The 15,356-nt window shown below is 43.2% G+C and overlaps 1 protein-coding gene across 1 annotated transcript in view; it reads right to left on the reverse strand.

Annotated features, from left to right (window-relative positions):
- Positions 1-834: 834 nt before the first annotated feature.
- The window catches only part of LOC121854739 (soluble scavenger receptor cysteine-rich domain-containing protein SSC5D-like), a 55,689-nt gene continuing 41,167 nt past the window's right edge, over positions 835-15,356 (reverse strand). Inside the window, exons 4-9 of the mRNA XM_042349477.1 lie at positions 9,458-9,647; positions 9,125-9,226; positions 4,514-4,732; positions 2,390-2,679; positions 1,358-1,580; positions 835-898 (exon numbers count right to left, since the gene is read on the reverse strand). Of these exons, the coding sequence (XP_042205411.1) occupies positions 869-898; positions 1,358-1,580; positions 2,390-2,679; positions 4,514-4,732; positions 9,125-9,226; positions 9,458-9,647 (1,054 nt within the window). The 3' untranslated portion in view covers positions 835-868. The remainder of the gene's footprint in view (positions 899-1,357; positions 1,581-2,389; positions 2,680-4,513; positions 4,733-9,124; positions 9,227-9,457; positions 9,648-15,356) is intronic.

Genomic DNA, 15,356 nt, shown 5'->3' on the forward strand with positions numbered 1-15,356 from the left:
GTATTACTACACAATACTCACATGGGTAGAGTGTCTCTGGTGACGTCATAATCCCAGGAGTGATGTCTGTGAACGCGGCTGTGTTGAGGCACGTCCAGTGAGTCCCGCGTCCTGCGTGCCTCCAGCGAGTCGTCTCTCCTGCTGGGGTCCTGGGAGGAGTGTCTCCTGGCGGGGAGGTCGCCGCCGCCCCACAGCGTCAGGGAGTTGCTCACCGAGTTGTTGAAGGCCTCGCCATCAGCGTCCTCCTCCTCGTATGATTTTTGCCTCACGATGGACCGTCGTCTTCCTCTCGCCTGCCAGTTGTTGACCGCCAGGGCCTCGTCCCCTGAGGACTCAGACTCCCTGGTGACGGAGGCGTCCTCGGCCGCCGTCCTGGCAACACTCGTGTCTAGGGGCCGCGTCACCTGCTGGGAGAGGGTGGTAGTGAGGTGGTAGGGGGTGGTGATAGTGGGGTGGTAGGAGGTGGTGGTGATAGTGTGTAGGAGTGTGAGGTGGTGGGAGTAGGGTGGGTGTGTGAGTGGTGAGGTAGGGGGTGGTGATAGTGGGGTGGTAGGAGGTGGTGGTAGTGAGGTGGTAGGGGGTGGTGATAGTGAGGTGGTAGGAGGTGGTGGTAGTGAGGTGGTAGGGGATGGTGATAGTGAGGTGGTAGGGGGTGGTGATAGTGGGGTGGTAGGAGGTGGTGGTAGTGAGGTGGTAGGGGGTGGTGATAGTGAGGTGGTAGGGGGTGGTGATAGTGAGGTGGTAGGAGGTGGTGGTAGTGAGGTGGTAGGGGATGGTGATAGTGAGGTGGTAGGGGGTAGTGGTGGTAGTGATGTGGCAAGGGGTGGTGGTGGTTGTGATGTGGGAGTGGGTGGTGGTAGTGGTGGTATTAGAAATGTGGTGCGCGGTGGTGGAAGGGCTGAGATAGAGAGACAAACAGAGAGATAGAGAATAAAATAAGAATTAAACGAGAGAGATAGTGAACAGATAATTTTACGTGACTTAAAAATTAAATATACCTGTCACTTTCAACACCTGTCTTCCACCTGTCCCTTTCTGTCTTACAACTGTCACCTTGTACACCTGTCACTTCTTATGGAGCAGGTCATTCGTAATACCTAGGAGGATGCAAATAGAATGATGGTCAGGAATAGACACCATAGGATGATGACCGAAGGATAGATAGGATGATGACCGAAGGATTAATACTGTAGGATGATGACCGAAGGATACCTATGATGATGACCGAAGGAATACCTATGATGATGGCCGGAGGATTGATATTGTAGGATGATGACTGAGGATAAGCTAGAATGGCAGTGAAGGATTTATACTATAGGATGATGACCAGGGATAAATAGGATGGTACAAGACTCACGTGCAGGTTGTGATGACTCGTCTTGCGGGACCTGGATACGTCGGTCTCACTGTGCGCTGCGTGGATGCGTTGGAAGTTGAGGTGGTCATCGGATGCGTCCCTGAGCATGTAGTCACTCATACGCCCACGACGCACCGAGGCCGTACGTGACGATGACGATGACCTCGGGTTGTCGTCATCGTTATCCGAGCGGCGACGTGGTACTGATGGTCTCTCTCGCGACCTGATAGAGAGAGAAGGAGAGAGAGAGAGAGGGAGATGAGAGATAGTGGGTGTTTAGGTGCTGTGTGTGTGAGAGAGAGAGAGAAGGGGAAAGGAATTGTGAAAGAGAGAGAGAGGGGAATAGTGGATCAGAGAGAGAGAAAGAGAGAGAGCTAGAGAAAAAAAATAATGGTTGATGTTTTTGCTCCTACGAATCTGGTCGACCTGGTGTTAGGAATCTGGTCGACCTGGTAGAGCTGGTGCTGCCATCTTACACACCTTACCTGCAGGGGCTGGAAAAACTTTCTACCTGGTGGACCACATATTCTTTCTCTCTTTCTCTAACTTCTTCTGAACTATTTGGAAAACTCGTGGCAAGACGAAGAACCTTTCCTTCTAGACTCTCTCTCTCTCTCTCTCTCTCTCTCTCTCTCTCTCTCTCTCCTAATTCTGGATACATTCTGCACATTAATTACGATCTTTCAATAGTCTCCAAAAGAACGTACAGTATCTTGTTAAATTTTGGTCCCAGTGTAATATTTTGTGGGTTTAACTTATGTATGTCTGAGAATTTTCTCCCTGGAGCTTAAAAATTGGGTTATCTTTATGTCGTTCCAGATACCACAATACCGGGTATCTTGTAGACCCCAACCTAACCTAACCTAACCTAACCTAACCTTATGGACTATATGATGAGGAATGTCTGTTAGATCGAGGGTCATTTAGATGTAAAAACCTCCATCTAACGGATTATGTAACATAGATGGAGGTCATTTAATAGAGGGTTCACTGTATTAAGGTCTACACGTAAGACAGGTGGAATAGGTCTACCTGTCCCGAGGCCGACGACCATCACCACTACCAGGGACAGCTGAGGGCGGCCGTCTATCTCTCGACTCGTCCCTCGACCTAGACCTTTCTATAGACTTGGTCCGGTCGAGTGAGGTCTGCTTGCATGAACCTCTCGACAGCTTGCGGTGAGGGTAGCCGTTGGCTGTCGGGGGCTCGGCTGTCGTGGGCGTGGAGGGCGTGGTGGATAGGGTGTTGAGGTGTGTGCTAGACCCAGCCCTCGGCAGACCTGAGGGCAGGGGGCTGGGTAGAGGGGTCGAGGGGGTCGTAGCCTGGGGAACAAGATATAATGATGAATATGGATAATGTGATAAATGGATCAAACAACTCGCATTAAACTGAATAAAAGTCGATATTGTGGATTTAAATAATTTACTCAAAGGTGTAATTTTTAGGTTATTGTTCAACAAATCAGGTAAGTTACACCCTCATTAGGTAAAAGGGGATAAATATAGTTGACATGTATAGACATTTAGATAAAGATATCAATATTTGGGTAAAATATGAGTATTTAGGTGTGAAACATAATGGACAATGATAATATAAGAACACGCTAAGACATCCTGTTTATTAATGAAGTGAGTCAGTTGGTAGCAGGAAATATTTGAGTTTGTCTTTGAACTGAAGCTTTTTTCGTCTCGTTCAATAATAAACTGCAAGAATATAAATTAATATGAATTCGTTTCATGATTCTTGCTGCTGCTACCTGTTATAATACACTTTACGAGTTTCACTGAAAAAGAAAATATGGAGTTTTATTTCAGAGATTGTTAATATAATATTCACCTGAGCTTCTGACTGACTAATGTAAAACTTCTCATTGTTTATAATGTATTAAACTTTTACTCAAACATTTGATGACAGCATTAAAGAAACACACACACACACACACACACACACACACACACACACACACACACGTCTCCACTACTGAAGTTTACTAAAGAATTACTCGTATACTAAAAATAATGACTATGGCAATAAAAATATAAGAATGGAGGAAACTGCAGCGGGCCTATTGTCCCATACTGTCCCGTATACACCCAACCCCTATCGCTCATATATCCATCCAACCTGTGTTTGAAGCTATCCAGCGTATTCGAGTTAATGATGATGTTTGGTAACTTGTTCCACTCATCCACAACTCTATTTTTTAACCAATGTTGACCTATATCGCGCCTAAAATCTTAATTTGTCTAATTTAAAACGATTGCTTCGAGTTCGCTCCTTGTTGGATAGTTTAAGTACCTTGTTATATCACCTTTGTTTAGTCCTGACTTCCATTTATACAACTCTATCATATCACCCTTAAATCTACGCCTCTCGAGGGAGTGTAAGATGCTTTAACCTGTCTCTGTACTCAAGGTTCCTAATGCCCGCGACTAGTCTTGTCATTCTCCTCTGTATTCTTTCTAGGGATTCGATATCCATTCTGTAGTATGAGGTGATTTCGAATAGAGTTTGAAAATATTACTTCCAGCAATTTGCCTCCAGGATTCTGATACTACACCCGTTTTTAATGACGTGCTAAACAAGTTTGCTAAGGGCATACTAAGTTCTTCCTTACGTTCCTTTAATACTCTGTCAAATATTTCATCGGGACCAGGTGACTTATTTGGCTTTAGTTTATCCATTTCTTCACGAACATCGTTACTGGTCACTGTAGAAAAAATCATGCTATTTAACGCTGCTTAAGACGTAATATAATAAGTTATAGTAATAGAAATACCAATGTTATTATTTCACTTCGTCTATGAACACAGACAGGAAAGAATTTTTATTATGTATAAAGTATAAGGAGAGTTGAGACAGGTGTTACTGTGACTCGGGTTGATTTCATTGGCTATGAAAGTCAAGCCTAATGTAATCACTAAAACACATTTAATGATAGTATATAAGGTGCCACAGCGGAAGTGTCACTAGCCAATCACAATACATTATTTTAACGGGGAAATATTTCATTGGTTGTAGACTTACTTATATAACCTAAAACTTTTACTGTGTGACTCACCTGCCGTTGTGTGACCCACCTACTGTCGTGTGACCCACCTGCTCTTGTGTGACCCACCTGCCGTTCTGTGACCCACCTACTGCTGTGTGACCCACCTGCTGGGACTGGTTGCCGGCCATTGAGGAAGCCATAGCAGCCAGGCCGCTGAAGATGTTGAGGGCTGTGGGTGCCCCTGGGCTGGGAGGAGGCATCGGGGCCGCCATGATGGAGGGCATGCCAGGGGTGAGGGTACTGCTGCCCTCCGAGGACGCTGGCTGCTCGTTCTTGGCCCGAGAGGAAAGACGCCGCCGACAGATACTGCAGTTCCATTTCTCCTGTAGTAGTAATAGTAGTAGTGGTTAGTAGTGGTAGTAGTAGTAGTAGTACGTAAGACTTAGATTCTCTTTCAGCCTGCCCCTGGTTCAGACACACCTCCACCATCCATAAATCCAGCTTAACGGTACTACCCTCTCTAACGTTACCCACTTCCAGCACCTTAGCTCCCACCTGTCCACCACCGCGGACTTAGATGAAGATCTTAAACATCGGATCAGATGAGCATCTGAAGCCTTTGGCGGACTCTGAAACCGTGTCTTCAGCTGTAGGGAGCTGAAATTATCTACAAAGTTGCCTGGCAGCGAGACATGGGTCATAGACAGGAGGCACCTCAAGGCACTTGAAAACTTTCACCAACGTAGTCTACGTTCCATCCTCCGTGTTCGCTGGGAAGAGAAGAGAACAAATGCCAGTATTCGCGTTGACACAACTGTAGGAGCATTGAGGCTACCATTATCCATGAACAACTACGTTGGACTGGACATGTTACCCGCATGGACGACAGTCGACTGCCAAAGCAGTTACTTTACAGTCACCTAACGAATAGTAAACGTAACGCCGGTGGGCAACTGAAAAGGTATAAGGATAGTCTTAAGACAAACCTGAAAAGTACCAAATCGACCCCATCACCTGGGAGACGATCACTCCACACCGTAACGCCTGGAGGAGCACACACGAGAAGGTGTCAATACTTTCGAGTTAGCCCGACTGCATTCCGAGGCAGACCAGCACCGCAAAGACGCTGCCGCCGCCCTTCCCGCACTAGATGTAGCCCTCCACACGTGCAGCATCTGTGGACGGCCCTGCCATTCCCGTATTGGCCTCTCTAGTCACCTCAGAGGTCACCAACGAAGGTGTCATCCTTAATAACTCATAACATTGAATCATAGCTGGATGATCGTCATACTAGATTCCGAGTGACAGCAAAGAAATACAGGTAGTAGTAGTACTAGTAGTAGTCGTAGTAGTGTGTGTGTGTGTGTGTGTGTGAGGGAATGTATATGTGGTGTGAAACATTGTACTACATTCCCAACATACAAACGAAATCCTCCATCCCTACACCATAAAGCACTGTGGTGGACCAGTGTACGTGTGGGTTGGTGTGTGTGTGTGTGGGAGTGTGTGTGTGTACGTGTGTGTGTGTGTGTGTGTGTGTGTGTGTGTGTGTGTGTGTGTGTGTGTGTGTGTGTGTGTGTGTGTGTGTGTGTGTGTGTGTGTGTGTGTATGTGCTTGACTCCCTCGGCTCTCAGGGGAATCAAAAGATTCCTATTTGACAACAATATTTGCTTCGCGAATTCCAAAGTTTGCTCGGGGGAGTGTGTACCAAATTCCCTCACCTTGGTTCCCCTCTCCCTCCTACCATCCACAGCCCTGGATCTGGCAGCCTCATGAATACGTGTTTATAAGGTAAATATTTACTTGTGAAACTTACATACAAAATCTGGGGATCGAGCAGAGGCGTGCGTATTGACTTCACCATAGGAGGGAGAGGGAGTGGGAGGGGGTGAAGGGAAGGGGGGAGGGTGATAGAGGGGAGGGGGAAGGGAGAGGGCGGGAGGTTTTGCAATCATACAGGAATTAGTAGTTACAATGGTGTGATGAGGAAGTGAAGTGAGAAGAACCACCATTAGCCCCTGAGAATCATAGGATTTCTTGACCTCTCTCTCTCCTCTCTCCCTCTCTCTCTCTCTCTCTCTCTCTCTCTCTCTCTCTCTCATTGTGGCCGAAGTGAAAGCTAATTGGTAAAAGTATTATTATTCGTGGCTTCAAGACCGGCAATGTTAAAATGTCGTAAAAGAGATGAAAATCCATTAGCGTAACAATACACACACACATTGTTTGAGTCAACACACTGTCAGTACTGTGTGTGTGTGTGTGTGTGTGTGTGTGTGTGTGTGTGTGTGTGTGTGTGTGTGTGTGTGTGGCCATAAATGATAGGTAGTGAAGGGAGGATTTTAAATTATTTTGGGTTCCGGTATCGACCACACTGCACCATAAAGGGAAAAAAAAGTTTAAACACACACACACAAAAAAAAGTGAAAACATGAAAAAAGGGAATAAATTTTATTTTATAACTATTGAATCGGCTTATACATATTCCCTGTTGCATACATTTGCATATGCACTAGAGAGAGAGAGAGAGAGAGAGAGAGAGAGAGAGAGAGAGAGAGAGAGAGAGAGAGAGAGAGAGTATCGTTTGTCAGCTTTGTGTAAATAGGGAAATATTTGTAACAGTTTTTTTTATGCCACCAGTATGAACCCGGGGGAGTGTTGATGAGCTTTTGTCTGCTTCTGTCTGTCTGTCTGTATGGCTGTGTATATATCTGTCTGTCTGTCTGTCTGTCACCCACTTGAGTACAAAGTTCTAAATCTGATTAATTTTTGAAGTTCGATGCGTCACTTCCATAGATAGATAGATAGATAGATAGATAGATAGATAGATAGATAGATAGATAGATAGGTAGATAGATAGATAATGTTTCGACTATAACGTTTGGCCGTGAGTGTGTGTGGGGATAATTAAGCGAAAAATTAATAATCCAATTAGAGTGAAATACTTTTGGGTTGACAGGTAGAGCGATGGTAGGGGTGTATATGTCTCCTGAGGTACTTTATGAAGACGATGGTTTAACTTCTTTGAGGACGATGGTTTAACCGTTTAGAGGGCAGGGGTTTAACTGCTTTGAGGACGATGGTTTTAACCGTTTGGGGCAGAGGATTGCTCTTGGCTGAATAACATCGTCTGGTTTTTGTAAGAATAAATACCTAAGGGTTAAACCATCGGCCTCAGAGGGGTTAAACCATCGTCCTGAGGGGGTTAAATATACATGTGTTATTATTAATTATTATTATTAATATTATTATTATAAACAAAAAGCTTTTATTCTTTTTCTTTTTTCAATACATACACAATTTCAGTCGTCCATTCCCTCCCTGTATAGTCAATGTATAAATGACCATCACTCTTCCGTATTTCAGCATTAAGTGAGTGAGCAACATTTTGGTGTACGCTAAGCCGCTTACCTGACCTCACAATAACTGTACGAGGCACCACATTTATCATTGTTCTCTATATGTTACTAATGGTATGGTGTATGATGCTGCATAGCGTTATTCTGTGTAATAGTTTGGTGTGTATATGTGTGTACTGAGTGTATATAATGGTTTTATGTGTAAATATGTATGGTGTTGTATATTGTTGTTATTTATGTATGTAAATATGTATGATATAAACATGTATACTGTCATGTTTATCTTTGTATATAACTGTGAAATATGTATGTTTATGTGTATACAGTAGAAGTGTAGACAAATATATGATAGTATATTATGGTATACTTACAGGCGAACTGTCTCACAACGCTTTGGTTATCAGTAATTAAGGACCAGTCTTTATCCTCCTATAATCTTGACCTTCTTTGACCTTTAACTGTGACCTTGACCGTTGACCTTCACCTGTGACCTTAACCTGCGTCCTTCAGCTGTGACCTTAACCTTTGATCTTCAGCTGTGACCTTAACCTCTGACCTTCAGCTGTGACCTTAATCCGCATCCGTCAGCTGTGACCTTAACCTTTGACCTTCACCTGTGACCTTAACCTTTGACCTTCAGCTTTGACCTTAACCTTTGACCTTCAGCTTTGACTTTAACCTCTGACCTTCAGCTGTGACATTGATCTGGTGTTGTTCGCTCGGTGTGATGATGCTACCACTGCGAGGACCCAATATACCTGTACAGTGTGTGTGTGTGTGTGTGTGTGTGTGTGTGTGTTCATACGAGAGGTGGTCCCGGGCCTTTGTGTGTGTATGGATGTATGAATGTATAGTTTATGGTGCAACGTTGCTTCATATACTTGAACACAAGAAAATAGTTTCATATGTTTGTAAAGCCCCCAAGCTCTTTACTGCCCTCTAAAACACATAATTGTCCACACCTCCTCCTCCCTCCTCCCCTCCCCCCTTACTCCCTCTCCCTCCCCTTACTCCTCTCCTCCCCTCCCCCTTCCCTTCTCCCTCCCCTCCCCTTCCCTTCTCCCTCCCCTTCCCTTCTCTCCCTCAATCCTCCCTCCTCAGCTAAACATGAGAGAGAAATAAACAAAAATACCTACCTACTACAACATGATCCATAATTATTATTATTATTATTATTATTATTGTTGTTATTATTACTGTGCTTGTTTGTTTATCTTTCTCACGGTGTAACAACCAACAAAACAAGAGAGACTATCAATTGAATACATTACGACTTGAATATTAATATCTGTCTACCTATCTGTCCATCTATCTATCTATCTATCTATCTATCTATCTATCTATCTATCTATCTATCTATCTGTCCATCTATCTATCTATACTATGTTACATACCTGACCACTAATGAGACACACTCACCTGTTCACCATCCGAGGAGTGCGTAGAGTAGGAGGCGCAGTCTTCACACACTTTATTCCCGCACTCTGAACACACCTTGAAGAACTCCGAGTCCTTTAGAGTCTGTGAGAGATAAAGAAACACTGTATTCAACGCACTTTAGGAAATTCTTTAAATAGGTGTTTCATAATACAGGTAAATATGTCGTTTGTATTGACTTCATTTGACTGAATTGATTAAAATATTAAGTGAGAGTCAATGATTCTTAACTTAAATTCTAAAAAAAACAAACATGAACTTTGACCCAGCCCCGTGACCTATGACCCAGGACACCCCCCCCCCCCACACACTTACCTTAACACAGACCCGACAGGAGGACCCAGGTGACCTCTGAGAGCGGGCGGAGAGGACGATGGCAGTAGGTGTTGGCTCGCCCTGCTTGCCGCCACTTGGGGAGGATAGAGGAGACAGGCCGCCCGCTCCTCCCGATCCACCGATGATTCCTACTGATGGGGCCGTGGGCGTGGTGATGGGCGGTGCTTTACTGAGGGGGTTGGGTGGGGGTGAGGGTGGAGGAGAAAGAAGAATTGTTAGTGTTATTGAGTTGTGATATTACGGTTTTATATTATTTTTATCTGTTGAGAAAATGGTTTTAATATATTATGTTAGAAATATAGTTACAGTCACAGGAATAGTTTGAAATACAGTTACAAATACAGTTACATGTAGTTATAAGTATATATACGAATACAGATACTAATGCAGGTTGGTACATGTGCAGTACAGGTACATTTGTCCAATAAAATGTCATATTATTTTTGTCTCATTCGGTCTATAAAAAAAATGCTGGTCATCATGAGACAGCATTTATTTACTTTCAATATATCCAACAAATGAATCGTCTACGCTGGTAATTAATGATGTACTTAACCGTGTAAAGTACTAACATCAGAAAACAATACATCCGTAGAAAAATGAATTGAATATATACAGAAAATATTATGACATGTAGACAATATCCAACTCATGAAGGCTGGAGCGTTGATGATAAAAAATAGATGTTTTTTTTATCATGTTATGTTCAACGAGCTAATAATCACTGTTGTGTCCCAGGTGATGAGAAACATACTGCCATGGTTACTGTCACTCATTTATCACCTGTTTGATGAAGCGAAAAGTATTTAGTGAAAAACTCTGGCTAATTATTTTTTTATAGCCATTTTATTTGATCGATGAAGAGTGATATAAATATTCTCAATTTCAATGAACACAGAAGATCTTTAAGTACAGGTACAGGTGTGTGTGTGTGTGTGTGTGTGTGTGTGTGTGTGTTTCTATACGAGCTTTCTCCTGTTGCTTGCTATATCTTTATTGGTCTTTATTTTTCTCTATATTTTTCTGTCCTTTCTCTCTTACATTCTATACCTTTATTGAGGATTTTTCTCTTCTCTTTATTTCTCTTTTATCATATTATTTTTCTACTCTCTCCACTTTCTCTGTATATATCATCCTTCTCTCTACTTTAATCTCTCCTCCACTCTCATAAGTTTATCATATTGCCTTCTATACCTTTCCTAATTTTCTTGTTTCTCTTCTCTATCTTTTCTTTTCATCCTCGGTTATTCCTCTGTTTCTCGGTCCGACTTAGACACAAGACAACAAACAGAAGAAGACAGAAAAGTTGATTGTTTTCATTTGTGTCTTTCCCTGCGTATTTTTTCTCAGGTGACCGAGACAGGTAGAGATGGATTACCTAATTAGTCTCACTAGTGTTGATACCTGTCCGTGTGTTTGTGTCTACGTTTGTGTGTTTGTTTTTACGTTTGTGTGTTTGTTTTTACGTTTGTGTGTTTGTTTTTAACCTAACCTAACCTAACCTTAACCAGATACATTCATTAACTAGGTAGTACGTTCACTTAGCATCAGTTAAGGACATATTCCACTTATGTAAAATTTTCAGTCGATAATGATGTTTAATTTTGGGGGGAATGTTAAACCCTCCCCCTTCCCCTCCCCACCCTCCCCCTTCCCCCACCCACCTCACCCCCCACCTCAACCCCCCCACCACCTTCCCACCCCCCCACGGTCAGGTAAATTCATACATTCAACAGTTTCAGGAAATTACACTAAATATTTATTATACGAAACCTTTGTGAAATTTGGAATCTGTACTTGACATAAAATCCGATTGGATGTTTTTTTTGTTTTTGGAGATTGTACAGGATAATTGAATGTTGTTGTTGTTGTTGTTGTTGTTGTTGTTGCCGGTACACATGTTGTTGTTTTATGGCGAGTGACGGCAGACAGTGTGAGTTGATTATACGCGAAGCAAATTAACGTGAGGCAGCAATTTGGGAGTTTGTTATGAGTTCTTGTTTCTGGTGGATGTCTGTCTGTCTGTCTGTCTGTCTGTCTGTCTGTCTGTCTGTCTATCTATCTATCTATCTATCTATCCAATCTTAAGGTCAACTCACCATTATGACTCATTGTTGCTTGACCTATTTCCTTGTGTAGGTTAGGTTTGGTTAAGTTGGGATTGAAGTTGGGTTGAGTTGGAGTGTCTCCTAAATAGTGTAAGTGAAAGATACTAAATATTACTGACAGCTACAACACTTAAAACAACAACTGTAAACACAAAAGACAACAACAACAACAACAAAAACAAAACAACAGTAAAACAACAAAAAACAAACAAAAACAACAAACTATAAACAAAAACAATAACAAATAAAAAAGATTACCATAAAACAACTTCACTACTTCACATCATTTACTCTTAATCCTGTTCCGCCTCTCTCCTGTACAGTGACTTGACAATCCATCATCTTCCTTCCTCCTCCACCCACACACACACACACACACACACACACACACACACACACACACACACACACACACACACACACACACACACACAAACAAACCCCACACTTTTTCCCCTCTCAGCTCAGCCAGAACTCCATCTGTCACCTCTCTCTCTCTCTCTCTCTCTCTCTCTCTCCTACCCTTACATCATCACCGCCTCCCAACGCACTTCACTCCGCCTCCCCATCTGACCAAGAGACACTACACACACAGCTCTCAGATATTCAATTTCCATCTGTCTGTTACCACTTTGTTTCTCTCTCTCTCTCTTACTTTTGTGTGGCGTGGAGGATGGGGGCACAGAAACCGCGAAGAAAGGGTGTGTAGGAGAGAGAGAGAGAGTGAGAGTGAGAGGTGAAGGGAATGGTTTTAAAGTTAGGAGGTGAAATTGAAAACTATTGACGCACAAAAGGTTCATATAGTCAGTTTATTGTTGTATCTCAAGTTGTTGTTACGCACTATGGTATTATTTCTTTCCAATTGATTGCCATGGATTCTAAGCCTCTTCTCCCCTCTTCCTCGTTCTTCTCCTTCCTCCCCTTTCTTCCCCCTCCCCTTCTACCCCCAGAAAAACAGAGAGTAAACCAGGAGACACACCCCACCACCCCCCACCACCCCTCCCCACCTTCCTTCCTCTTTGACAGACCTTAATAGCCAGTTTCGCCCTCTCCCTCCCCTCCCCCTCCCCTTCACTTCCTCTCCCCCCTTCCCCTCTTCCTCCCTATTCCTTCCCTTCCCTCCTCCCTTCCCACTACTCCTCTCCCTCTCCTCCTCTGCCTCCTCCTCCTTTTCCCCTTCTTCCCACCCCTTTCCTCCTTCCCCCTCCCCTTCTTCCCACCCCTTTCACTCCTTCCCCCTCCCTTCTTCCACCCCTTTCCACTCCCTTCCCCTCCCCTTTCCCCTCCCCTTCCCCTCCCTTCTTTAAGTTCGTCATAAAGGGTTCCTCATCCGCCCCCTTCAGCGATGAGAAATTACCAATAGTGTTTGGTCTAGGGGCCGGAGCGTGACGACCACGATCCTTAACGATAAAAGTCAGCTGTTGTCAGTTTCTATTAGGGAGTTACCTTACCTTCACTCTCATCCACTCCCTCTCCTCCCACTCAACCCACCCCCCACTTGCCCCTCTTAACCACCACTCCCCTCACCCCTCCCTCTCTTATCAATCCCTCTCCTCTCTCGGTGATAGGTGGGAGGGGAGTGACAGGTAGGAGGGGAGTGACAGGTAGGAGGGGAGTGGCAGGTAGGAGGTTAAGGTTAGGCTAGGCTAGGTTAGGGTAGTAAGGTTAGGTGCTTACAGGTCATGGGAGTATCGTGTTTACAGGTCATGGGAGTATCGTGCTTACAGGTCATGGGAGTATCGTGTTTACAGGTCATGGGAGTATCGTGCTTACAGGTCATGGGAGTATCGTGTTTACAGGTCATGGGAGTATCGTGTTTTGAGTCGCATGAAATGTATCGTGTTTAGTGTTAGGAGTATCGTGTTTACAGGTCATGGGAGTATCGTGTTTACAGGTCATGGGAGTATCGTGTTTACAGGTCATGGGAGTATCGTGTTTACAGGTCATGGGGGTGTTTCTTGGCCTGAGCGGTGGGAAGTTTACTATTTATGCATAGTTTTGACGTGAGGTTTTTTTTTATCTTAACTTTATTAATCTAAAAAAAATAATCCTTTGTTCTTTTTCTTAACTTCTCATTCGTAATTAGTCAAACAACCGGAGACTCTTATTGTTGTCCCATTTGTTATTGTCATCTTTACTCTTCCTCTTCTTCTCTTCTGTCATGTTGTCTTGAAAATTTCCCACCAAATCTTTTAAGTCAACCGATCTGAGTGAAACTGTGTATTGTTACATCTTAATGAGGCGGTGTGCCAGAAGGTTAAATTAATTCTTCTTTGTCATAGGTCAGGGTCACAGGAAGGTCATTAAGGGTCAACACCTCATCCCTCGTCGTGTATGTTATTTCTGTAGCTATATTGTACATGTATTTTGGTGAAATTTCTAAATGTATAGTCGCCTGCACTTACACCTGGTACAGAGTCTGGCCGCGTTTTGTGAGATGTGGCACCACTGTGTTTGTTTACATCGTATTAAAACTCCCGGAATGGCCTTGAGAAGCTTCACAATAATACCCAGACGAAGGATACTTGATAAGCATTCCACAGAGTTGCCACATCTTACAAAACGCTCCAGCCACTGTACCAGAAATAAGTGCAGGCGACTGTACAGTAACAGTGAGTGAAGACCACAATACTGAATTCAATATCAGTGGTGAAGTTCACAGCTGAAGGTCAAAGATCATAACCTTGTCCAGATGTCCAAAAAATGTTCACATTGTATTATTTCGGCAATGTGAACTGTTGTCATCACAGTATTCACTTTATTTTTCATGACATCAGTTTTGATACAAAAATGTGTTTGCTGAAAATGGAGATTCACGCAATTTAGTGACATGCAATTTTTAGCTATTACAGCAAGTCTGCACTTGTCTTTGTTACTGACTCACTCACTCACTGCCGGAGAAAAATTCTTTTCTCTCTGGTGTTCAACTGTGACTCGTTAAAACCAAGTAATTTCCCCCTCATAAAATTAATTTAATTAGAATTAGTTGTGCCATCAGCACTATACTTGCCTTTGTCACTGATGATTAATGTCGCTCATTCACAGAGATAAAATAAATATTTTTCCACGTGTGCAGCGTACGAGCATCTCTTACTAGCTGGTGAAAACACATTTATTTTACTCAAGTTTGGGGAGACTTCCTCTGACGTTTGTAAATTAAATCTGTAGTGTGCTTTATCTTCATCTCAAAAATGTTCCTTGGCGCTGGAAGAGAGGCTTTGTAGAATTGTGTGAGCGTTGTTTACGAGTCTTTTAACGGTGATGTACCTCGGGCAGGTAAAAGTGTCCTGTTTACTCGCTCAAACAAACATTTTTAACATTCTTCATCTGTCAGTCTCTAAGTTTTCTTTCGCGATGTGTGTGTGTGTATGTGTGAGTCATGAACATATCCTTTGATCACGTGAGATAAAAATACCTCAAGTATATTCACAGCAGAAGAAGGAAAATGACCTTAGTGTTGATGGATAGTGAGAGAGGAAGGTGACTGAATGTGACACTCATCGACCTCCCTCAGTATGGTGTTCCCAATAGCTCTTTAGATTATTGTATTATGTTTCTTTATGACTTATTTCCTTTAATTGAGCTTTTGGGGCTTATTTTATCGCTTCGGCACAGAGAATTGAGCGAATGAACCTATTATAGACGATCGTATTCCATTCTCAAACAAAACACTTTTTAGTCACCTGCGAAAAAATCAAACACAAATTGGTTTTAAATTGGACTGGGGCCTATTAAGACTGGCAGCTATTCGGACTATAGGGCCTATTAGG

The sequence above is a fragment of the Homarus americanus genome, unplaced genomic scaffold, assembly GCF_018991925.1.
Source record: "Homarus americanus isolate GMGI-L3 unplaced genomic scaffold, GMGI_Hamer_2.0 scaffold53233, whole genome shotgun sequence".
NCBI classification, from domain to species: Eukaryota; Metazoa; Arthropoda; class Malacostraca; order Decapoda; family Nephropidae; genus Homarus; species Homarus americanus.